We start from the raw sequence: 24,748 nt of genomic DNA, 5'->3' as shown, positions 1-24,748 counted from the left end.
CCCACCTTGTCTCAGTCCCAACCCTCAAACTCAGCACCGCCTTCCTAACCTGCAATCTTCTTCCTGACCTCTCTGCCCCCACCCCACTCCGGCCTATCACCCTCACCTTGACCTCCTTCCACCTATCGCATTTCCAACACCCCTCCCCCAAGTCCCTCCTCCCTACCTTTTATCTTAGCCTGCTGGACACACTTTCCTCATTCCTGAAGAAGGGCTTATGCTCGAAATGTCGATTCTCCTGTTCCTTGGATGCTGCCTGACCTGCTGCGCTTTTCCAGCAACACATTTTCAGCACAAGTGAGGCTTGACAGGAAGATCATCAACAGATCATTGAACTGCTGGGGACTTGGGGACAGGAGAGAGGGAGGAGTTGAGCAGGCAAAGTCAATCCTATCCTCACTTGACGTTCTAATGTCCATAGTGACTTAAATGGTGATACTGATTTGAGATTAACAGCGGAATACATAAACTGCAAATTTCACCTGACTCTTAACAGGGAACTAAAGTGACAGCTTACTTTTCCTTGGAAGTGTGTCTATACCATAGCTGGAATTACACCCTTCATCTCTGCTTGCACGAATAAGAAAGTGCTACAATAATCATGTTAATTAAGCTAGGTTTGCATCTGTTTAGGTATACATACAAGGCAGCAATACATGTAATATTTACATGTCTTTCTGAAGTTAAATGGGGGCCTATTTAATTATCAGACCCTCCCAGTGCTTCAAATACATGTAAACATAATCTTACACAAATAATAAATGCCTTTGGTTTGTTGTTGAATAGTCAAACTCCAATACCTGTTTCTTCATATGCTATTGTACATAACCAAGCTGCTTTAGTGATTGTGTATGTGTATAAAGATAGTTTTATGAATAAAATGTATTTTTGAAAATCAAATTGAAATAAATCCAAAATTGCAGGCAACTAGTAAAAGGCTTGATGCAGTGGAGTGCTGCTTTGTTGCATTAGAGTATGACTGGAGTTTGGCAAAACAAGGAGCTAGATGATTTGTCGCGAGGTGCGAGGAAGGGGCGGAGGACTGCTGGGAAGGTGAGTTGTAAAACAAACTTTTTTGAACAGAGAGGCGAAGAGAGAGGGTGGAGAGAAACAAGGGCTGCCAGGAAGTTTTTAAGTGGGTGAGATCTAAATCTGAGACCCTACACCGTAGGGCTTCCCTCCCACCCACCTCCTGTAACCTTACTAAGAGTCTGTAAACTCGGTAAGTTTTCAGGTTTTCTCATTTCTTTTTCTTCTCTTCCTTTGTTTAGTCTTGTGCAGGCATTCAGATTAGAAGGGTATGGCTGATAGGGCAGTTGCATGTTCCTCCTGCAGAATGTGGTAGGTGAAAGACACTTCACATGTCTCTGTCGACCACATCTGCAGGAAGTGCACCGAACTCCAGCTCCTCGAAAACTGAGTTAGGGAACTGGAGCAGGAGCTGGATGAACTAGGGATCATCCGAGAGGCTGAGGGAGAAATTGAGAGTAAGTACAGGGAGGTGGTCACTCCTCAGACACAGGATAAGGACAGCTGGGCTACAGTCAGGAGGAGGAAAGGGAACCAGCAGTTATGGCAGGGATCCCCTGTGGCCGTTCCCCTCAGCAATAAGTATATCATTTTGGATACTGCTGGTGGGGACGGCCTATCAGAGGAAAACCATAGTTGCTAGGTCTCTGGCACTGAGCCTGGCACTGTGGCTCAGAACGGAAGGGGAGAGAATAGAAAAGCGCTAGTGGTAGGGGTCTCATTAGTTAGATGGATTGACAGGAGACTTTGTGGACAGGAATGGGACTCTCGGAAGGTATGTTGCCTCCCCAGTGCCAGGGTCCGGGATGTCGCTAATCAGGTTTACAGGATTCTGAAGGGGGAGGGTGAGCAGCCAGAAATCATGGTACATATTGGCACCAATGATATAGCCAGGAAAGGGACTGAGGATCTGAAAAGTGACTACAGAGAGCTAGGTTGGAAGCTGAGGAGCAGGACGAGTAGAGTAGTGATCTCAGGTTTGCTACCAGTGCCACAAATAGTGAGGTGAGGCACAGTCAGCGAATGCAGCTTAACACATGGCTGCGAGACTGGTGCAGGAGGGAGGGCTTCAGATACCTAGACCATTGGGATACCTTCTGGGTTGCACCTGAACTGGAGGGGCACAAATGTCCTGGGTGGCAGATTAGCTCGTGTGGTTCGGGGGAGGGTTTAAACTAGTTTTGGCGGAGGGGTGGGAATCAGAGCTACACATCTGAGGGCGGGCAGTTGTAGATGGGGCAGTGACAGGATGTAGTGAATCTATCGGGAAGGTTTCTCATGTGATGAAACAAAGGGATCGGTTAGTGTGTCTGCTTTAATGCAAGGAGTGTCAGAAATAGGAGTGTCAGAAATAAGAGTGATGAACTTACAGCATGGATCAGTACTTGGGGCTATGATGTTGTGGCCATAACGGAGACATGAATTTCACAGGGGCAGGAATGGTTGCTAGATGTTCCAGGATTTAGAACATTTAAAAAGAACAGGGAGGATGGAAAAAGAGGAGGAGGTGTAGCATTGCTAATCAGAGACTGCATCACTGCTACAGAAATGAAGGTTGTTGAAAAAGGTTTGTCTACTGAGTCAGTATGGTTGGAAGTTAGGAACAGCAAGGGAGCAGCCACCTCATTGGGGGTTTTCTACAGATCTCCTAATAGCAATAGAGAGATTGAATAACTCATAGCTGGCAGATTTTGGAAAATATGCAGATTTAGCAGGGTTGTTTATATGGGTGATTTCAACTTTCCCAACATCGACTGGAACCCCCTTAGTGCAGATGGCTAGGAATGGAGCCGTTTTCGTCAGGTGTGCTCAGGAGGGTTTCCTTACTCAGTATGTGGACAGGCTGACGAGGGGAGAGGCTATTTTAGATTTGGTGCTTGGCAATGAGCCAGGACAGGTGTCAGATCTCACGGTGGGAGAACACTTTGGTGACAGTAATCACAACTGCCTCACATTTACCATAGCCTTGGAGAGGGAAAGGAGCAGTTACCAAGAGAAGATATTTAATTGGGGAAAAGGAAATTATGATGCTATCAGACAGGAGTTGTCAAGTACAGACTGGGAGCAATTGTTCCACAGAAAGGGCACAGCAGATATGTGCAGACTGTTTAAGGAGCAGTTGTTGTGAGTGATGCACAAATTTGTTCCTCTGAGACAGGTAAGAAGGGGTAAGATTAAGGAACCTTGGATGATGAGAACAGAGGAGCTTCTCGTCAAAAGGAAGAATGCAGCTTACGTAAGGTGGAGGTAGCAAAGATCTAGCACAGCTTTAGCGGATTACAGGCTTGCTAGAAAGGAGCTCAGAAGTGAACTGAGGAGAGCCAGGAGGGGGCATGAAAAAGGCCTGGCAAGAAGGATTAGAGAGAATCCAAAGGCATTTTACTCATACGTGAGGAATAAGAGAACGATCAGGGAGAAGGTAGGGCTGATCAGGGAGAGCGTAGGGAACTTGTGCATGGAGTCTGTGCAGATAGGGGAAGTCCTAACTGAGTTTTTTGCTTCGGTTTTCATTAAGAAAAGGGACCTTGTTGTGAATGAGAACTTTGAGGAGCTGAGAAACAGGCTTGAACAGGTCGAGATTGATGACGTTGATGTGCTGGAAATTTTGGCAAAGATTAAGATTGATAAGTCCCCAGGGCCAGACCAGATTTACCCTAGACTGCCTCGGGAAGCAAGAAAGGAGGTTGCTAAGCCGCTGGCGAAGATCTTTGCTTCCTCACTCTGCACAGGAGTCGTACCGGAGGATTGGAAGGAGGCGGATGTTGTTCCTCTTTTCAAGAAAGGTAATAGGGAAATCCCTGGCAATTACAGACCATTCAGTCTTACGTTTGTGGTCAGTAAAGTTTTGGAAAGAATTCTGAGGGATAGGATTTATGACTATTTGGAAAAGTGTAGCACGATTAAAGGCAGTCAGCATGGTTTTGTGAGGGGCAGATCATGCCTCACAAATCTTATTGAGTTCTTTGAGGAGGTGACAAGACAGGTCAACGAAGGTTGATCAGTGGATGTGGTGTATATGGACTTCAATAAGGCATTTGATAAGATTCCCCATGGTAGGCTCATTCATAACATCAGGAGGTAAGGGATACAAGGAGATTTGGCTATCTTGATTCCGAATTGGTTAACTGTCAGAAAGCAGAGAGTGATTCTAGATGGAAAGTATTCTGCCTGGAGATCAGTGTTGAGTAGGGTCCCGTAGGGCTCTGCTCTTTGTAGTTTTTATAAATGACTTGGATGAGAAGGTTGAGGGGTGGGTTAGTAAATTTGCGGATGACACAAAGGATGGAGGTGCCGTTGATAGTATTGAGGGCTAATGCAGGCTGCAGTGTGACATAGACAGGATGCAGAGCTGGGTTGAGAAATAGCAGATGGAGTTCAACCAGGATAAATGCAAAGTGATGCATTTTGGAAGGTCGAACTTGAACACTGACTACAGGATTAAAGACAGGATTCTTGGCAGTGTGGAGGAACAGAGGGATCTTGGTGTTTAAGAGTCGCAAGGTTTTGCTACAGCGCTATAAGTCCCTGGTAAGACAACATTTGGAATATTGTTTCCACGTTCTGGTCATCCTACTAGAGGAAAGATACAGAAGCTTTGGAGAGGTTGCAAAGAAGGTTTACCAGGATGCTGACTGGACTGGAGGGCTTGCCTTATGAAGAGAGGTTGACTAAGTTTGGACTTTTCTCTCTGGAGAGGAGGAGGAAGAGTGGTGACCTGATTGAGATACACAAGGTAATGAGAGACATGGATAGTGTCAATGGCCAGGGATTTTTTTTCCCAGGGCAGGACTGACTGGCACGAGGGGATTATAGTTTTAAGGTATCAGCAGAAAGGTATAAAGGGAACATCAGAGGAAGATTCTTTATGCAGAGAGTTGTGAATGCATGGAATGCGTTGCCAGTGGTGGTGGTGAAAGCAGAGTCATTGGGGTCATTTAAGCGACTGCTGGACATGCACAAGGATAGCAGTGAATTGAGGGGTGCGTAGGTTGAGTTATTTTATTTTACACTAGGGTTAATCCTTGGCACAACATCGTGGGCGAAAGGGCCTGGACTGTGCTGTACTTTTCTATGTTCTATGAAGGAGGGAGGAGGTGATCAGTCCCTTCTTTTCTCTCATTGGTGAGTACTTCTGCTCTTTAATATCCAAGTGATATCTTAGGGAATTTGGGGCATAAGGAGAAAGCGGAGCTAGCAGTGGGGTGTCACTGGAACAGAGCAGGCCTGAGATTCCAGTCCAGTACACTGACCTGGGAGCCCACAGACAGACTGATAGGGAAAAGCCAATGGGGGAGGAGACTCTGGGATTAGACAGTTTAATAAACAGTAACATCACAAGATAAGCCATAAATTCACTGATTGGTAAATAACTGCTGATTTGAATACCTGAACAGAAAACAATTTAGAATAAAGGTAAATTAGAGAAGTATTTTCCAGATTAAAAATTAAGGACCAATAGGAAATTTAAGAATACAAATTAAAGATGAATTAGTTAGAGATGCAGGGCCTGGCAGTGTGTTGTACCTAAATGATGTGGAAGCTGGTGGACCCTGGTGTTGTTTATATTTACCACATCTGTATCAAATGTTGGTTGTTTAAAGAACTTTGGCTCAGAAGGTAAGGCTTTTTGGAATTCAATGGGTTTGAGGCCCAGAAGCAAATGGAGCTCCATGTCAATACAGGTATTGAGCAAGTGGAATAGCTTGTGGCGGTTAGGCAAAATAAATTTCAGACAAATTGGAGTCAGATGTTTCTTCTGTTGAAGAAATTAAACTTGGAAGCCATAAAATTGTGGATGATTTTCTTTAATAATGGAACAGAGGTAAGTGTGAAGACACAGGATGATAAGCAAGGTTAATTTAGCTATATTGTTGATGGATAGGCTATATTGTTGATGAATAAGATTTAAATCAGAGAGATTTCAAGATTCAAACAGAACCTGTCTAATACACACTAAGCAATTGACGCACAAGTCCCTTTTAAGCATCACTTTTGAAAAATCCACTTGATTATTAAAGTCAGAATAGTATATAAAACTAGTTTATTTTTCTACTGACCATACCAACTTCGCAACCAACATGGTGACGGAATGTCATACCAATTTAAGTATACATTGCTTTCACCAGAAATTCCTCCTTCCCTGTCATGTTCTCACAACAGGATCCTGTTTTTTAGATAGGCAACCACAAGGTTGTAATTTCAATTATTTTAGGAGTGTGACTATAAAGGCAAGAAAACCATTGTCTTCATCAGTTGCTGCTGACTCTGTCCAATTATCAGGGAGAAAGTGAGGACTGCAGATGCTAGAGATCAGAGTCGACAGCGTGGTGCTGGAAAAGCACAGCAGGTCAGGCAGCATCTGAGGTGCAGGAGAATTGACGTTTTGGGCATAAGCTGCGATAGGATTAGGGTTAGGGTTGAATGTCTATCCAAATAGCAGTCAGTCAGACTCTAATATCCTTCCTGTGATTAAATCCTTGGTACTGCTTCTCAAAGTGCAGAGCCCACTAGCTTAACATGGGAACAGTTCTTAGGGGGAAGCTGGCAACTTATAGTAATGTTAAGAACAGGTTTTTGAAATTATTAGGGAGATTACAATAATAAATGAGCAATATCGTATATTTAACACAGAAAAATATCATTAGGTACTTCATCGAGACATGGGGAAAATGAATGCTCAACTAAAGAAGTGATTATTTGTAGTAGCCAATAGATCAATTGATAACTGAATTTTATGCAGTACCTCAAAAAAGGAAAGTGGAGATGGAGAGACAGGGGAACAAGTCTACAAACATGGCTGAATTTCTTCAGTTATGGCAGCCGGAAAGAGAGGGCTTGTTCCACAGAATAAACAAGAACCTTCAAAGGAAAAATCAACATAATTGAAAGAATATTTCAAGAGTAAACAATAAAATAAGTCCACCTTTGCTCCTCTTCAAGATTGGCAATGATGCATTCTAACTCGCTCCGCTCCTCTTTCTCCACCGATTTGAGGATCTGCACAGGACTCTGGGGCTGACTTATGGGCGATTCTCTCCCCAGTGTCAGACAGTACTGTTGAATCAGTATATGCTCATCATCACTGTACGAAGAAAACAATTATGCAGTCATATTTTTTACAGCTCGTGTCATGCATAAACTGTTAATAGATGTCATCAATTCCTGTCCTGCTTGCTATACTACACTATAAATAAATTCAGCTGATGTTTAATTATAACATATTAGCACAAACTTTACTGAGTAAATTATTACATAGAACATAGAAGAATACAGCGCAGTACAGGCCCTTCGGCCCTCGATGTTGCGCCGATCCAAGCCCACCTAACCTACACTAGCCCACTATCCTCCATATGCCTATCCAATGCCTGCTTAAATGCCCATAATGAGGGAGAGTCCACCACTGCTATTGGCAGGGCATTCCATGAACTCACGACTCGCTGAGTAAAGAACCTACCCCTAACATCTGTCCTATACCTACCCCCCCTTAATTTAAAGCTATAAATTGTTGAATCCCTATCTATTACCTGAAATTATTGATTTGAATATTCAGTATTTTAAATGGTAATCCATACAAATCATATTTTGTGTTCCTTTCCCAGTTCCAATGACTCAAAACAAAAGGCAACACGAGGTACTAAATACTTTTGGAATCAAAGTATTCAGGAAAGATAAGAGGAAGAAAGAAGGGAGTTAGTTTGCTATACTAAGTATGGAAAACTTTACAATGATAGAGAGAAAGAGAGGGAGAGAGGATGAACTTGGAGGACCATTTATTTACTTGAAATGTGGCATCACAGACTGGGTATATTTAATAAGCCACGAATTAACGAGGAAGACGTCGCAAAGTAAAGTTGCAGGGTAATTACAGAGGGATGGATAAAGGATAGGAAGTGACTTTAATTATCGTAAGATAAACTGAGGTGTTAGACCTGGGTTTATGGTGATGGTGGGGGGTTGATGTATACAAGAGAATGTTCTTGATTTGTATGTTTCTAGGCTAATAAGGAATGAGGCAACGCTGGATCTGCTTCTGCGGAATGAGGTTTGTCAAGTGGATAAAATATAATTGACAATTCTATCTCTACACCTATTGCAGTGATCACTGTATCATAAGGTACAGATTAGCTGTCAAAACAAACAAGAAGAAATCCAGAATAAAATTAGCATGGCTTTGTGCAGGGCAGAACATGTCTTACTAACTTGATTGAAGTTTTTGAGTATTTGACAAAGGTGATCGATGAGGGTAGAGCAGTGGATGTTGTCTACATGGATTTTAGTAAGACTTTCTCCAAGGTTCCACATGGTAGGTTCATCCAGAAGATTATAATGCATAAGATCCACAGTGATTTGGCTATATAGATTCAGAATTGGCTTGCCTAAAAAAGGCAGAGGGTAGTGTTGGAAGGTTGTTTTTCAGGCTGGAGGTCCTGGACTTGTGGTGTTCTGCAGGGATCTGTACTGGGACCTCTGTTGTTTATGATATATAAAAATGACATGGATGAAAATGTGGATGAGTGGGTTTGTAAGTTTGTAGACAATATAAAGATCAGTGGAGTTGTGGACAGGTAGAAGGGATATAGATCGGTCGCAGAAATGGGTGGAGAAATGACAGATGTAATTTAATCCATCAAGTGTGAAGTGCTGCACTTTGGGAGATCAAATATGAAGGAAAAGTACACAGTTACTGGCAGGACCCTGAACAGGAGTGATATACAGAGAGATCTTGGGGTTCAAGTCCATAGTGCTCTGAAAGTGGGCACACAAATAGATAGGGTGGTAAAGAAGGCATATGGCATGCTTGCCTTTGTTAGTCAGGGAATTGAGTACAAGAGTCAAGGCGTCATGTTGTAGCTTTATAAGACTTTGGTTAGACCACACTTGGAGTACTGCGTTCAGTCCTTGACACCACATTACATGACGTGGAGGCTTTAGAGAGTGTGCAAAAGAAGTTTACCAGGATGCTGCCTGGAGTACAGGGTATGAATTAAAAGGTGAGGCTAGAAAAATTCAGGTTGTTTTCTCTGGAGCAGCAGACTGAGTGGACTTGATAAAAGTCTATAAAATTCTGTGTGGAAGCACGAGCTTATAGAGCACTGCTCCTTCATCAGGAGGAGTGAAGGAGGTTGTGGAATTATAAGCTTGTAAGAGACAGAACTTATAGCAAAAGTTTACAGTGTGATGCAACTGAAATGATATATTGAAAAATACCTGGATTGTTTGTTAAATCTCTTACTTTTTAGAATGACCATGTTGGTCTCAGTTGGACTATAACCTGGTGTTGTGTGATTTTTAACTTTGTACATCCCAATCCAACACCAGCGTCTCCAAATTATAAAATTCTGAGATGCATAGCTTGGAATTATGGTCAGAATCTTTTTCTCAAAATTGAAATGACTAAAACTAGGGGGCATGCATTTAAAGGTGAGATGGAGAATATTCAAAGGAGATGTGAGGGGCAAGTTCTTTTTTTATACAGAGTAGAATGAGTGTGGAACATACTGCCGGGGTGGTGGTGGAGATAGGGGATACGATAGGGGCGTTTAAGAGACTTTTAGATAAGCACATGAATATGCAAGGAATGGAGGAATATTGACCAAGGCCAGGCATGGGAGGCAATGGTCTAGTGGTATTATCACTAGACTGTTAATCCAGAGACCCAGGTAATTTTCTGGGGACATGGGTTCAAACCTTGCCATGGCTGATGGTGGAATTTGAATTCAATAAATATCTGGAATTAAGAGACTATGAAGACCAGGAATCCATTGTCAATTGTTGGAAAAACCCATCTGGTTCATTAATCGCTTCCTTCCTTGAGGAAAGCAAACTTCCTTCCTTACCGGTCTGGCCTACATGCGACTCCGATCCACAGCAATGTGGTTGACTCTTAACTGCCGTCTGGGATGGACAATAAATGCTCATTAGCCAGCGATGCCCTCATCCCATGAATGAGTTAAAAAAATGGGATTAGTTTAATTTGGCATCATGTTCAGCACAACATTGTAGGCCAAAGGGCTCATTTCTGTGCTGTACTGATCCATGTTCTATTTGGGGCTGGGCCATTTTCAGAAAGGTGAGAACTGGCACAGGAACACTGGAGTCAGGATTTTCAGGCACAACAGCAATGGAACAATAGATTACCTTTGAGACACAATAGTTTGGATACAATCTCATGAGGAGGAAATAAAGCGTGAGATCTATGGATGATGAAAAAGATGAAAACTAAAACAAAGGATAAAAACAGATGTCAAGTTGATAACACAAGTGAAACCTAGGTTGGATACTGAAAGTAAATGAAAATAAGAGAGCAAAAATAGTCTGGGAAGAAATCAGCAGCTAACATGAAAGGGAATTTAGCAGTCGTCGATCGGTATATAAAAAATGAAAAGGTAGTGAGAAGAGAGTGAGGTTGATTAGGTCCTAAGGAGGAGATTTACACATGGAGACCCAAAACATCGATTCTCCTGTTCCTTGGATGCTGCCTGACCTGCTGCGCTTTTCCAGCAACACATTTTCAGCTGAGGTATTAAATAAGCAATTTGCATTTGTCGTTACTGAGGAAGAAGATATGACCAAAGTCTTAGTGAAAAGGAATGGTTGAGACTCCGGATGGATAAAAATTAGTACAAAGTAGGTACTGAGAGGCTAGCAGTATTGTAAGTATGTAAGTTAGTAGAACAATGTGGGTTGTGTAGAAACAGGTTGTAAGTTTGCTCGCTGAACTGGAAGGTTTGTTTTCAGACGTTTTGTCACCATCATCAGTGAGCATCCACTAAAGCCCTAGTGTTCTGTCCCGTTTTCTATTGTGTGTCTCGATCTGTTAAAGTGGGTGATATTATTTCCGGTTCTTGTTCTCAGAGGTTGATAAATGGGGTCCAAATTGATGTGTATATTGATGGGAGTTCTGGTTTGAATGCCAGGCCTCTAGGAATTCACGCGTGTGTCTCTGTTTAGCCTGTCCTCGGATGGATGAGTTGTTCCAGTCGAAGTAGTGTCTTTCTTCGTCTGTATGTAGGGATACTAGTGATAGTGGGTCATGTCTTTTGATGGCTAGTTGGCCTTCATTTATCCTGGTGGCTAATGTGCAGAAACATAAAAAATAGGTACAGGTGTAGGCCGTTTGGCCCTTTGAGCCTACGCCACCATTCAATATGATCATGACCAATTACAGAATGTCAGTATCCCACTCCCACTTTCTCTCCATACCCCTTGATCCCTTTAGTCATAAGGGCCGTATACAGCTACCTCTTGCAAATATCTAACAAACTGGCCCCAATAGCTTTCTGAATTAGAGAATTTCACAAGTTCACAGCTCTCTGAGTGAAGAAATGCTTGCTCATTTCAATCCTGAATGGCTTACTTCTTATTCTTAGGCTGTGACCCCTAGTTTTTGACTTCCCAACATCAGGAACATTCTTTCTGCATCTAGACTGTCGGTCCCATCAGGATTTTATATGTTTCTGAGACCCCCTCATTCTTCTAAATTCCAGTGAGTAAAGCCCAGTTGATCTGGTCTTTCCTCATATGTCAGTCCTGTCATCCGGGGAATCAGTCTGGTGAACCTTCACTGGACTCCCTCAATAGCAAGAGACTGTTTCCTCAGACTAGGAGACCAAAGTTGCACTCAATACTCAAGGTGTGGCCTGATAAGGGTGAAAATTATGGGGGCACTTGCCAAGATATTGTTATCCTCATCAGATGCAGGGGTGGCTTTAGAGGACTGGAGAATTGCAAATATTACACCTTTGTTCAAAAATGCATGCCAGGGTAAACTTAGCAAATAATGGTCAGTCACTTTAAGTACAGTGCAGGGAAAGCTCTTAGTAATAATAATGTTGTTAAAATGAACAGACACTTGTTGTAGGGTGGAGTAATTAAAGAAAATTAGCATGATTTGTTAAAGGTGAATTATCTTCAACTAATTTGATTGAATTTTTTGATGAGAGAACACAGTGAGATGAGGAAAGTAATATGATAGATGAATTTCCAAAACTGTTTTGGTAAAGTGTGATAAAACTGGACGGATGTCAGGAGACAGACAGTAACAGTGAAAAGCTGTTTACCGGTTGAAGGTCTGCAGTGGCATTTCCAGGGAAATGTACTGTCAGCAAGTTTGTTATAAAGGCATGGTTTGACTTCAGTAGAGTAATGTATTCAATTCTGGACATCACACTTTAGGAACGGCATAAAGACATTGGAGAAAGTACAGAAAAGATTTACATAAACGGTTCCAGGAAAGAGAGACTCCAATTATGTGGATAGATTGAACAATTGGGAATTGTTCTCCTTTAAGGACAGCAGGTGATGATGAGATTTGATAAAATTTTTCAGTCTTGGGGAGTCTAGACAGTGTAGATAAGAAGAAATTATTCCAATTGGCAAAAGGACCAACAGCCAAAAGGATAGAAAGTGAAGAACAAAAGAACAAACAGCAACAGGACAACACATTTTTTGATGCCATAAATGGTTATGATCTACAATACAGTGCCTGAGGATGTGCTGAAGGCATATTCAACCATGACTTTCAGATGGAAATTGGATAAGGACCTGAAGAGAAATAAAAAAAAAATCCAAGACTATGACAGACAGCAGGGGTGTGGGATTAACTGTTTATTCTTGCAAAGAACAATAGCAGACATGATGGGCTGAAAGTTCTCCTCTGCTATAACCATCCTATGATTAAAATTCTTCAAATTACTTACATACTTCCTGTGGTTGAGCTACTGTCTGTAAGCAGAGAGCCATTCTTTCTCTCCATCTGTGCCAACCTGAATAAAAGGTACCATATAACATCATTAAATTCTGGTAAACAATCAAATTAATCCAAAACCAAAGCAAGAACAGAAATTGCTGGGATAGTTCAGCAGGTCTGGCAGCATCTGCACAGGGAAATCAGAGTTAATGTTTCGGGTCCAGTGACCCTTCCTCAGAACTGATGGTAGCTAGGAAAAGGTCTATTTTTATGCAGAAGATATGGTAGTGGGAAGAGGTAAGGAGTAAACAATAGGTGGAGATAGAACTCAAAGACATAGAAGAACAACTGGACAGACAACAGAGTGAATAACTATCAGTCTCGGAAAATGAATAGGTATTAATGGGGACTGTTAGTGGCAAATAACGGGTTGTGTGTAATAGCAGACCATATGATAATAAGGCCTGAGGTGTAGGGGTCGGGATAAGGACATGGGAGAAGCTCAAGCTCTAAAAATGTTGAACTTGATATTGAGTCCAGAAGGCTATACGGTTCCCAAACAGAAAGTGAGGTGCTGTTCTTCTAACCTGTGCTAAGGCGAGCTGGAGAAGTGCAGCAAGCCTGTGACAGGGATGTTGGCCAGGGAACATGGTGGTGTATTGAAGTTGCAGGCAACTGGAAGCTGAAGAACGATCAGTGGACCCAAAATGTTAACTCTGATTTCTCTCCATTGATGCTGGCAGACCTGCTGAGCTTTCCCAGCAATTTTGGTTTTTGTTTTTGATTTACAGCATCTGTAGTTACTTTGATTTTTATTAAAAGAATTGCTTTCATTATTGCTCGAAGAGTTTGCTCCTACTCATGTCATCAAACACTTCATCAGTCTTCACATTTAGCAAGCTGCTCTACCCAGAAGAGATGCAATGCATTTGGTCATCTTGCATAAGTAGTGTGTTTTTGCTTCAGGTCGGGTTGGTACAAGGAACATTTTCCAAACAACCACTCATGAGAAAGTCTCCCATAATGCCAAGCTAAAATCATTTTGTACCTATGCATGAAGTTTATGTTCATTAAGTACTGGAGAATGCAAAACTATCCATAATAGATATTAATGCAAGCATTAAAAATTAACAAACTGCAAAATTCACAGATGACCTTGGAGAAACCTGTGTGGGAGAGCTTACAGCACAGGAACGGATAAGTGCACAGTTTTTAATGTGTAACCTTGCTGGAAATCTACAATAGTGAGTAGAGTAATCTTTCTTGATTGAAATTTATTCCCTGATTAAGTTTTAAAAATATAAATCATAAGTACGAAGTTAGCCGGGAGCACTGTTTTTTAATGCAAAAACATGGTGCTATTTTCCAGGTCTGTAGATTGCGAAAGAGCAAGATGGCATTAAGTGAAGTGATATGCTCTTCCTGTTGAATGTAGGAGTTCAGGGAGAGTTTCCATGTAACTGATGAATATGTCTGCAGGAATTGTATTTGTTTGCGAATCTTATCAGAGCACATGAATCACATTGGAGCAGCAGTTAGAGGCAATGAGGAATTGACACGAGCTAGGGGATGTGATGGATGGCAGTTATAGGAAAGGAGAAAAGCCACAGATACAGTCAGATAGATGGCTTACCTCCAGGAAAGGTAGGAGGGGTAGGCAGGTAATGCAGGAGTCTCCTGTGGCTATCCCCATCTCAAACAGTTTTGCTGTTTTAGGAAATGTAATGGGTGATGGACTCTCAGGGGAAAGTAGGATGAACAGCCAAGTTTCTGGTATTGAGACTGGCCCTGATGCAATGAGGGGTAAAGTCAGGTTCCAAGCAATCAATTGTGATAGGGGACTTTCTAGTCCGAGGCACAGACAGATGCTTCTGCGGCCAACGGTGAAAAATCAGAATGGTGTGTTGCCTCCCTGGTGCCAGGATCAAGGATGTTTCAGAGAGGGTGCAGAATGTTCTCAAAGGGGAGAGGGACCAGCAGGAGGTCATTGCACACATTCGAACTAATGACATAGGAAGGGAAATGGATGAGATTCTGAAGGGACAATAAAGAAAGTTAGGCAGGAATTTAAAAAGGAAGTCCTCGAGGGTAGTAATATCTGGATTACTCCAGGGGATACGAGCTAGTGAGGATAGGAATAGGAGAATAGAGAAGATGAATGCTGAGGAGCTGGTGCAAGGGAGAATGGTTCACATTTTTGGATCAATGGAATCTCTTCTGAGGCAGAAGTGACTTGTAAAAGGATGGATTGCCCCTGAATTGGAAGGGACTAATATACTGGCAGGGAGATTTGTTAGAGTTTTTTGAGACGATTTAAACTAGTAAGGTGGGGGGATGGGACCCATGCAAATTGTGAGAAAAGAAATCAATCTGAGACTGATACAGGTGGGAAGGGAGCAAGTCAAACAATCAGGGCAATCAGGAACCAAGTACACAAGGTAGAACTGATAAATTAAACTGCATTTACTTCAATGCAAGAGGCCCAACAGGGAAGGCAGATGAACTCAGGGCATGGTCAAGAACATGGGACTGGGATAGCATAGCAATTTTAGAAACATGGCTCAGGGATGGACAGGACTGGCAGCTTAGTGTTCCACGATACAAATGCTATAGGAAGGATAGAAAGGGGGGCAAGAGAGAAAGGGGAGTGCGTTTTTCATCAGGGATAGCATTACTGCTATACTTAGGGAGGATATTACTGGGAATACATTCAGGGAGGTTATTTGGATGGAACTGAGAAATAAGAATGGGATGATCACCTTATTGGGATTTTATTATAGACCCCCTAATAGTCAGAGGGAAATTGAGAAACAAATTTGTAAGGAGATCTCAGTTATCTGTAAGAATAATAGGGTGGGTTATGGTAGGGGATTTTAACTTTCCAAACATAGACTGGGACTGCCATAATGTTAAGGGTTTAAATGGAGAGGAATTTATTAAATATGTACTAGAACTTTTCCTGATTCAGTATGTGGATATACCTACGAGAGAAGGTGCAAAACTTGACCTACTCTTGGGAAATAAGGCAGGGCAGGTGACTGAGATGTCAGTGGGGGAGCATTTTAGGGCCAGTGACCATAATTCTATTAGTTTTAAAATAGTGATGGAAAAGGATAGACCGGATCTAAAAGTTGAACTTCTAAATTGGAGGAAGGCTAATTTTGATGGTATTAGGGAAGAACTTTCAAAAGCTGATTGGAGGCAGATGTTTACAGGTAAAGGGACGGCTGGAAAATAGGAGCCTTCAAAAATAAGATAACAAGAGTGCAGAGACCGTGTATTCCTGTTAGGGTGAAAGGAAAGGCTGTTAAGTGTAGGGAATGCTGGATGACTAGAGAAATTGAGGTTTTGGTTATGAAAAAGAAGGAAGCATGTGTCAGGTCTACACAGGAGGGACTGACTGAATCCTTAGAAGAGTATATAGGCAGTAGGAGTTTACTTAAGAGGGAAATCGGGAGGGTAAAAAGGGGGCATGAGACAGCTTTGGCAAATAGGGTTAAGGAGAATCCAAAGGGTTTTAATATATACATTAGGGACAAAACAGTAACGAGGGAGAGAACAGGGCCCCTCAAACATCAGCAAGGCATCCTATGTGTGGGGCTGCAGGAGATGGGGAAAATACTAAACGAGTATTTTGCATCAGTGTTTACTGTTGAGAAGGACATGAAAGACACAGAATGTGGGCAAATAGATGGCGACATTTTGAAAAATGTCCTTTTACAGAGGAGGAAGTGCTGGATGTTTGAAACACCTAAAAGTGGATAAATCTCCATGACCTAATCAGGTGTACCCTAGAACTCCGAGGGAAGCTTGGGAAGTGATTGCTGGGCCCCTTGCTGAGATATTTGTATCATTGATAGTCACACGTGAGGTGCCATAAGACTGGAGGTTGGCTAATGTGGTGTCACTATTTAAGAAAGGTGGTAATGAAAAGCCAGAGAACTCTCGACCAGTGAGCCTGACATCGGTGATAGGCAAGTTGGTGAAGGGAATCCTGAGGGACAGGATGTGCATGTATTTGGAAAGGCAAGGACTGATTAGGGATAGTCAGCATGGCTTTGTGTGTGGGAAATCATGTCTCCTGAACTTGAATGAGTTTTTTGAAGAAGTAACAAAGAGGATTGATGAGGGCAGAACGGCAGATGTGATCTATCAGTAAGGCGTTCAACAAGGTTCCTCATGGGAGACTGGTTAGCAAGGTTAGGCCTCATGGAATACAGAGAGAACTAGCCATTTGGATACAGAACTGGTTCAAAGGTAGAAGACAGAAGGTGGTGGTGGAGGGTTGTTTCTCAGTCTGGTGGCCTGTGACAGGTAGTGTGCCACAAGAATCGGGCTGGGTCCACTACTTTTCATCATTTACATAAATGATTTGGATGTGAACATGGGAGGTATTGTTAGTAAGCTTGCAGATGACACCAAAGTTGTAGGCATAGTGGACAGCGAAGATTGGTACCTCAGAGTACAACGAGTACAATGGGCTGAGGAGTGGCAGATGGAGTTTAATTTAGATAAATGCGAAGTGCTGCATTTTAGAAAAGCAAATCAGAGCAGGACTTATACACTTAATGGTCAGGTCTTGGGCAGTGTTGCTGAACAAAGAGACCTTGGAGTGCAGGTTGACAGCTCCTTGAAATTGGAGTCACAGATAGATAAGATAGTAAAGAAAGTGTTTGGTACGCTTTTCTTTATTTGTCAGAGCACCGAGTATAGGAGTTGGGAGGTCATGTTTCGGCTGTACAGGACATTGGTTAGACTACTTTTGGAATATTGCATGCAATTCTGCTCTCCTTCCTATTGTAAGGATGTTGTGAAACTTGAAAGGGTTCAGAAAAGATTTACAAGGATGTTGCCAGGGTTGGAGGATTTGAGCTGTCGGGAGTGGCTCCATAGGCTGCTACTGTTTTCCCTGGAACATTAGAGGCTGAGGGCTGACCTTAGAGAGGTTTAAAAAATCATGAGAGGCATTGATGGGATAAATAAACAAGGTATTTTCCCTGGGGTGGGGGGAGTCCAGAACTGGAGGGCATAGGTTTAGGGTGAGAGGCGAAATGTATAAAAGAGACCTAAGGGGTAACTTTTTCACGCAGAGGATGGTGCATGTATGGAATGAGCTGCCAGACGAAGGCACCTGGATGGGTATATGAATAGGAAGGGTTTGGAAGCGAAATGCTGGCAAATGGGACTAGATTAGGCTCAGGTAAACTAAACAACCCCATCACCCTGTGGCCGAACACTTTAATTTGTCCCCCATCTCCACTCCACCAAGGGCATACAAGTCCTGGACTGCCTCCACCACCAAGCTCTAGCCACCCAATGCCTGGAGGAAGAATGCCTCATATTCCACCTTGGGACCCTCCAACCACATGAAATCAATGTGGATTTCACCAGTTTCCACATTTCCCCTCCCCCACCTTATCCCAGATCCAACCTTCCACTTGACACCGCCCTCTTGACCGATCCTCCCTGTCCATTTTCCTTCCCACCTATCGGCTCCACCCTCCTCTCTGACCTATCACCTTCACCCTTACTTTCATCCACTATCACATTCCCTGCTACCTTCTCCCCAGCCCCACTCTCCTCCCATTTATCTCTCAGCCCCCTTGAGCCACCCCGTCATTCCTGATGAAGATCTTAAGCTCAAAACGTTGACTCTCTTGCTCCTCAGATGCTGCCTGACTAGCTGTGCGTTTCTAGTACCACACTCTTCAATTCTAATCTCCAGAATCTGCAGTCCTCACTGTCTCATAATTTGAAATGTTGGTTTCAAAACATTTTGTGGAAATAAGGAGTAAGTTTTCAACTAAAGAGTTATGATGATTTGGAATGCACTTGCCAGTGATGCCCACATGCCATGAATGAATAAAATAGCCTGAAAGTGAGGGAGTTACATAATATTTCAAAAGGCATTTGAACATGGAACATTACAGCGTAGTACAGGCCCTTTGGCCTTCAATGTTGCACTGACCTGTGGAACCAATCTGAAGCTTATCTATCCTACACTATTCTGTTTTAGTCCTTATATTTATCCAATGACCATTTAAATGGCTTTAAAGTTGGCGAGTCTACCACAGTTGCACGCAGGGCGTTCCACGTGCCTCCACTCTTGGAGTAAAGAAACTCTGCCATCTGTCCTATATCTATCACCCCTCAATTTTAAGTTATGTCCCCTCGTGCTAGCCATCACCATCCAAGGAAAAAGGCTCTCACAGCCCACCCTATCTAACCCTCTGATTATCTTATATATCTCAATTAAGTCACCTCTCAACCTTATTCTCTCTCATGAAAACAGTGTCAAGTCCCTCAGCCTTTCCTCTTAAGACCTTCCCTCCATAGCTGGCAACTTCTTAGTAAATCTCTTCTGAATTCTTTCCAAAGCTTCCACATCCTTCCTATAATGCAGTTACCAGAACTGTACGCAAAACTCCAAGTGTGGCTGCACCAGAGTTTTGTACAGCTGCAATATGAACTCGTGGCTCTGAAATCCAATCCCTCTACCAATAAAAACTAATACACCGTACGCTTTATTAACAACCCTATCAACCTGGGTGGCAACTTGCAAAGATCTATGCACATGGACACCGAGATCTCTCTGCTCATCTACACTGTCAAGAATCTTACCATTAGCCCAGTACTCTATTCCTATTGCTCCTTCCAAAGTGAATCACGTCACACTTTTCCACATAAAACTCCATTTGCCACCTCTCAGCCTAGCTCTGCACCTTATCTATCTTCCTCTAATCTGCAATATTCTTTGGCACTGTCCACAACTCCACAGACCTTAGTGTCATCCACAAATTTATTAACCCATCCTTCTACGCCCTCTTCTAGGTCACATATAAAAATGACAAACAGCAATGGACCAAAAACAGATCCTTGTGGTACACCACTAGTAACTGAACTCCACGATGAATATTTCCCATCAACCACCACCCTGTCTTCTTTCAGCGAGCCAATTTCTGATCAAAGCCACTAAATCACCCTCAATCCCATGCCTTCGTATTTTCTGCAATAGTCTATCATGGGGAACCTTGTCAAACGCTTTACTGAAATCTACATACGCCACATCAACTGCTTTACCCTCATCCACCTGTTTGGTCACCTTCTCAAAGAGAAGATTTGTGAGTCACGACCTACTCTTGCTGACTATCACTAATCAACATATTCCTTTCTAGATGATTATAAATCCTATCTCTTATAACCTTTTCCAACACATTACCCATAACCGAAGGAAGGCTCACTAGTTTATAATTACCAGGGTTGTCTCTACTCCCCTTCTTGAACAAGGGGACAACATTTGCTATCATCCAGTCTTCTGGCACTATTCCTGTAGACAATGACGACGTAAAGATGAAAGCCAAAAGCTCTGCAATCTCCTCCCTGGGTTCCCAGAGAATCCGAGGATAAATCCAATCTGTCCCAGGGCAGGTTTTTATTCTCTCACTTTCCAGAGTTGCTAACACCTCACATAAGCCTTCTTCTTCCTCTTGACAAGAGATTCAACTTCCTTAGTAAACCACGGCTCCCTCACTCGATCACTGTCTCCCTGCCTGACAGGTATATACTTATTAAGGACCCGCAACAGATGTTCCTTGAATAAGCTCCACATTTCAACTGTGCCCATTCCCTGCAGTTTCTTTCTCCATCCAATGTATCCTAAATCTTGCCTAATCACATCATAATTGCCTTTTCTCCAGTTATAACTCTTGCCCTGCAGTAAATACCTATCACTTTCCATTGCTAAAGTAAACATATCCGAATTGTGGTCACTATCACCAAAGTGCTCACCTTCCTCCAAATCTAACACATAGCCAGGTTCAGTGCCCAGTACTAAATCCAATGTGGCCTCATCTCTTGTGGCCTGTCGACATACTGTCAAGAGTGTGTTGCTGGAAAAGCACAGCAGGTCAGGCAGCATCCCAGGAGCAGGAGAATCAATGTTTCGGGCTGGAGCCCTTCATCAGGAATGCAGCCTGCTGTGCCTTTCCAGCAACACACTCTCGACTCTGATGTCCAGCATCTGAAGATCCCACTTTCTCCTGTCTACAGACTGTGTCAGGAAACACTCCTGCACACATTGGACAAAAACTGACCCATGTAAAGTATTCGAAGTACAGCATTTCCTATCCAGAATCATCTTTGCAATCCTTTCCTCTATATCTCTGGAATCATTTGGAGGCCTATAGAAAACTCCCAAAACGGTGACGTCTCCTTTCCTGCTTCTAACCTCAGCCCATACTACATCAGTAGACAAGTCTTCAAACGTCCTTTCTGCAACCATAATACTGTCCTTGACTAACAATGCTACACCTTCCCCTCTTTTACCAGCTTCTCTGTTCTTACTGAAACGTCTAAGCCTGGAACCTGCAACAACCATTCCTGTCCCTGCTCTATCCATGTCTCCAAAATGGCCACAACAAAATCCCAGCTACCAACTCATGCTGCAAGTTCACCTACCTTATTCCAGATGCTCCTGGCACTGAAGTAGAAACTTGAAACCACCGGTGCATCTTGTGACCTTGAAACCTTATTTCTGACCTCACTACTCTCAACCTCCTGGACACTGGAACACCAATTTAGGTTCCCAACCCCCAGCTGAATTAGTTTAAATGCTCCTGAAGAGCATTTGCAAATTCCCCCCCACCCACCCCAGGATAATGGTTCCGCTCTGGTTCAGGTGTAGACCATCCTTTTTGTAAAGGTCTCACCTACCCCAGAATGAGCCCCAATTATCCAGGTATCTGAAACCCTCCCTCCTGCACCATCTCTGTAGACATGTGTTCAATTCCTCTCTCTCCCTATTCTTTTCCTCGCTAGATAACAACTGTTTATTATAGCTCCAAGTTTCCACCCTAGCTCCCTGAATTTCTGCCTTAAATCCCCATCCCTTTTCCTACCTATGTCACTGTTGCCTACGTGGACCATGACTTGTGCTCCCCTTCCCCCTCAAGGATCCTGAAAACATGATCCAAGACATCACAAGCCCTGGCACCTGGGAGGCAACACCCCAAACATGAGTGTCTCATTCCCACAGAGCCTATCTTTCCCACTAACTATGGAGTCCCCAATGACTAATGCTCTTCTCCTCTTTCCCCTTCCCTTCTGAGCAACATTTGGACATGTACTTGCAGAGGACTAATTTGCAAGGTTATGGAACAAGAGTGAGGGAATAACACTAAATTGGACAGTTCCTTCAAAGAGTCATGACAGTTACCATTGACCAAATCAGCTCCTCCTTTGCTTTATAATTCCATGGAAAGAGTTTAAACTCTCGTATGTAAGAATTTGCAGACAGATAGATCCGTAAAATGGTATGAGTGCCTTTCATAGCATCCACCTGCTTATCTAACCTTATTGTAATTACTGACAGAGGAGATGTCAGACAGTCTTCCATCTTTGAGTTAAGTAAGAGCCCTTCAGTGAGAAATTAATGGCCAGTTAAGTGACCCACTTATGCCTCCATTTGACATGCTGCAGAATGAGGCTGAAGACAGGTTGAAACTTGGCAGGTAAGATCACTCAGGCTCTGGTGGGAAAGTGAAGGTTGGGGAGCTGCTTTCCATACAAGACCGGTTTCAATCAAAACATCCCAGCCCCAAGCACCAGGCAATTCCACATTGCTCCTCCCCACCCCGGTACTCTATCTTCCTTGACCTGGCATACCAGCTGAGTCCTAGCAATAACTATTCCATCCAGCTTCAGCAATGAGCACTGTTAGGGACTGAATATAGACCCAGCAATGATTACTGCTCCCTGTGGTGCCACTGGGGTCAGAGAACTACTGGCCACCTAAACAAGGATGGAAGCCTTACTCCAAGGTAATTAATCTCCCAAATTACATTAAATTATTGTGAGGTCACAGGTGTGGACTTAAGTAGGAGATGTGACCACTTCTCCTGTATTCGTTTATGGGATGTGTGCTTCATTGGCTAGGGCAGCATTTATTATCAAACCCTAATTGCCCAGAAGGTTATAAAATATCAACCACATTGCTGTGGGTGCGGAATCACATGAAGACCAGGCAAGGTTGGGATGTCAGATTTCTGCTCCGAAAAGACATTAGTGAACCAGATGTCCTTTTATGATAATGGTCAGTGGCTATTTTGTCACTATTAGCTTTTTAATTCCAGATTTTTTAAAATTGCAATCAAAGCTTCACCATCTGTTACATGGGATTCGAACCCATGCCCCAGACCATTAACCTAGGGTTCTGGATTACTAGCCCAGTGACACCAGCCTCTATATCCACTCACTGTATGTAAAGACTAGCACCTTGACTGTGCAATGTATTTTCTGTATATGGTGAACAGTTCAGATAAACTCTTTTGATATCAACATTCTGGTGATCTTATGTTAAAAAAAAACTGGAAGGAATGGAATACATGAATTAAATTCATTCATTACATATCGTGCTTGATCAAATCCCAGGTTAAATTAAAACAGAAAACAGAGGGTCATAAGCTAGACAATAGTGAATTTTGATTTTGATCACCAAGATGCAACAACTAAGTGACTTTCCATTTGGCCAAAACAAGAGAATCCCTACAGTGTGGAAGCAAGCCATTCAGCCCATCGAGTCCACACCAATTCTCCAGACAGCATCACACCTGGAACCACCCACCTATTCTATCCATATAACTGCATATCCCATGGCTCATCAATTAGCTTGAACATACCTGGACGCTATGGGCAATTTAGCATGGCCAATACACCAAATCTGCACATCTTTGGACTGTGGGAGGAAATTGGAGCTCCCGGAGGAAACCCAGGCAGATACAGGGAGAATATACAAACTCCAGAGACAGTCACCGAGGGTAAAATCAAACCCAGGTCTCTGGTGCTGTGAGGCAGCAGTGCTAACCACTGAGCCACCCCTACATAAACCAGTATAATCACTTCACACTGTATCGAAACAAATTATAATTTCAATGAAGCAATGTATTTTTTAACCTGTTGGCATAATGTTCTATTCTCGAATGCGTGTCATCTTGAGTCAGTTGTGGAGACTGTGTAAGGCTGCAAACAAATAGCAAAATACTTGATTTCCAATATTTTAGTTAAAGATATGAAAGAGCAATAATGTTTTCTTATGTTCTTGGGTTTAATAAATTTAACTAATAAATTAGAGAAGTGATGTTATCACAGACTACTACAACAAAAGTATAAGTTCAGGTAGCAATCAGGTTGGAACCAACTCTCCAACTCACTATCAACATAAACCAATATTAATGAAGTGTTAAGGTGTGATATTTTCTTTTTGTGTGATGGTATATAGCAAAATTTGGCAGAATATTCAGGAATTACAACACTGATTACATCAGCTCTAACACTGCTCCTGCAGGATGAAATACTGGGAAATTATGATACAATTCCATGGTCATCAGATAGGATTTGGATAAACAAAAATTTATTACACTCCCCTGTAGCAGATTCGATTTGAGTCTGGACATTCAAATACTGGATGCTGTTAGTATAACAAGTAGTGAAGCAAATGATTGGGATTAATTGATTAATTAATTGACTGGATAGACAGAAAGAGGAGAAACAGATGGGACCAGTATGTAGAAGTGAGTGGGTGGGCCCTCCTATGGCAAAGTGGTAGTGTCCCTAAACCAACAGATCCAGGTTCAAGCCACATCTGGTCCAGAGGTGTGTAATAATACCTTTTGGTTTTCTTGTAGCACAGTGGTAGTGTCTCCTACCCCTGGACCAAGAGGCCTGGGTTCAAGTCCCATCTGCAACAGAGGTGTGTCATAACATCTCTGAACAGGTTGATTAGGAAAAATGGATTAAATTGAAAAAAAGTTACACTGAGTAGTCAATAAGCACTATCCATAAAGAAATATTTCTTGGTTTCTTCTCACCAACTAATATGGATCCAAGTGACAGACATCATAGGTTTAATTATTTATAATAGTAATAATTCATTTCTAAAATAAAGTCCAATTTCCTGTACAATTTGAAGATTAGTGGGAGGATTGGAAAGCCTTTAAAAACCATCAAAGGACAACTAGAAAAGTAATAAGGGGA

General features: G+C 42.5%; 1 protein-coding gene across 10 annotated transcripts in view; it reads right to left on the bottom strand.

Moving 5' to 3' along the window:
* Positions 1-24,748, bottom strand: part of LOC122557037 (utrophin-like) — a 688,507-nt gene that overhangs the window by 28,545 nt on the left and 635,214 nt on the right. For 9 of the 10 annotated variants that reach the window (XM_043704260.1, XM_043704256.1, XM_043704257.1 and 6 more), the window contains 3 exons: positions 23,669-23,734; positions 12,729-12,794; positions 6,953-7,111 (listed from right to left, as the gene is read on the bottom strand). In XM_043704260.1, the coding sequence (XP_043560195.1) occupies positions 6,953-7,111; positions 12,729-12,794; positions 23,669-23,734 (291 nt within the window). The remainder of the gene's footprint in view (positions 1-6,952; positions 7,112-12,728; positions 12,795-23,668; positions 23,735-24,748) is intronic. The other variant, XM_043704261.1, reaches the window with a different exon arrangement.

The sequence above is a fragment of the Chiloscyllium plagiosum genome, chromosome 15 (genome assembly GCF_004010195.1).
Source record: "Chiloscyllium plagiosum isolate BGI_BamShark_2017 chromosome 15, ASM401019v2, whole genome shotgun sequence".
NCBI lineage: Eukaryota > Metazoa > Chordata > Chondrichthyes > Orectolobiformes > Hemiscylliidae > Chiloscyllium > Chiloscyllium plagiosum.
This window is presented reverse-complemented; position numbering and strand designations above follow the sequence as displayed.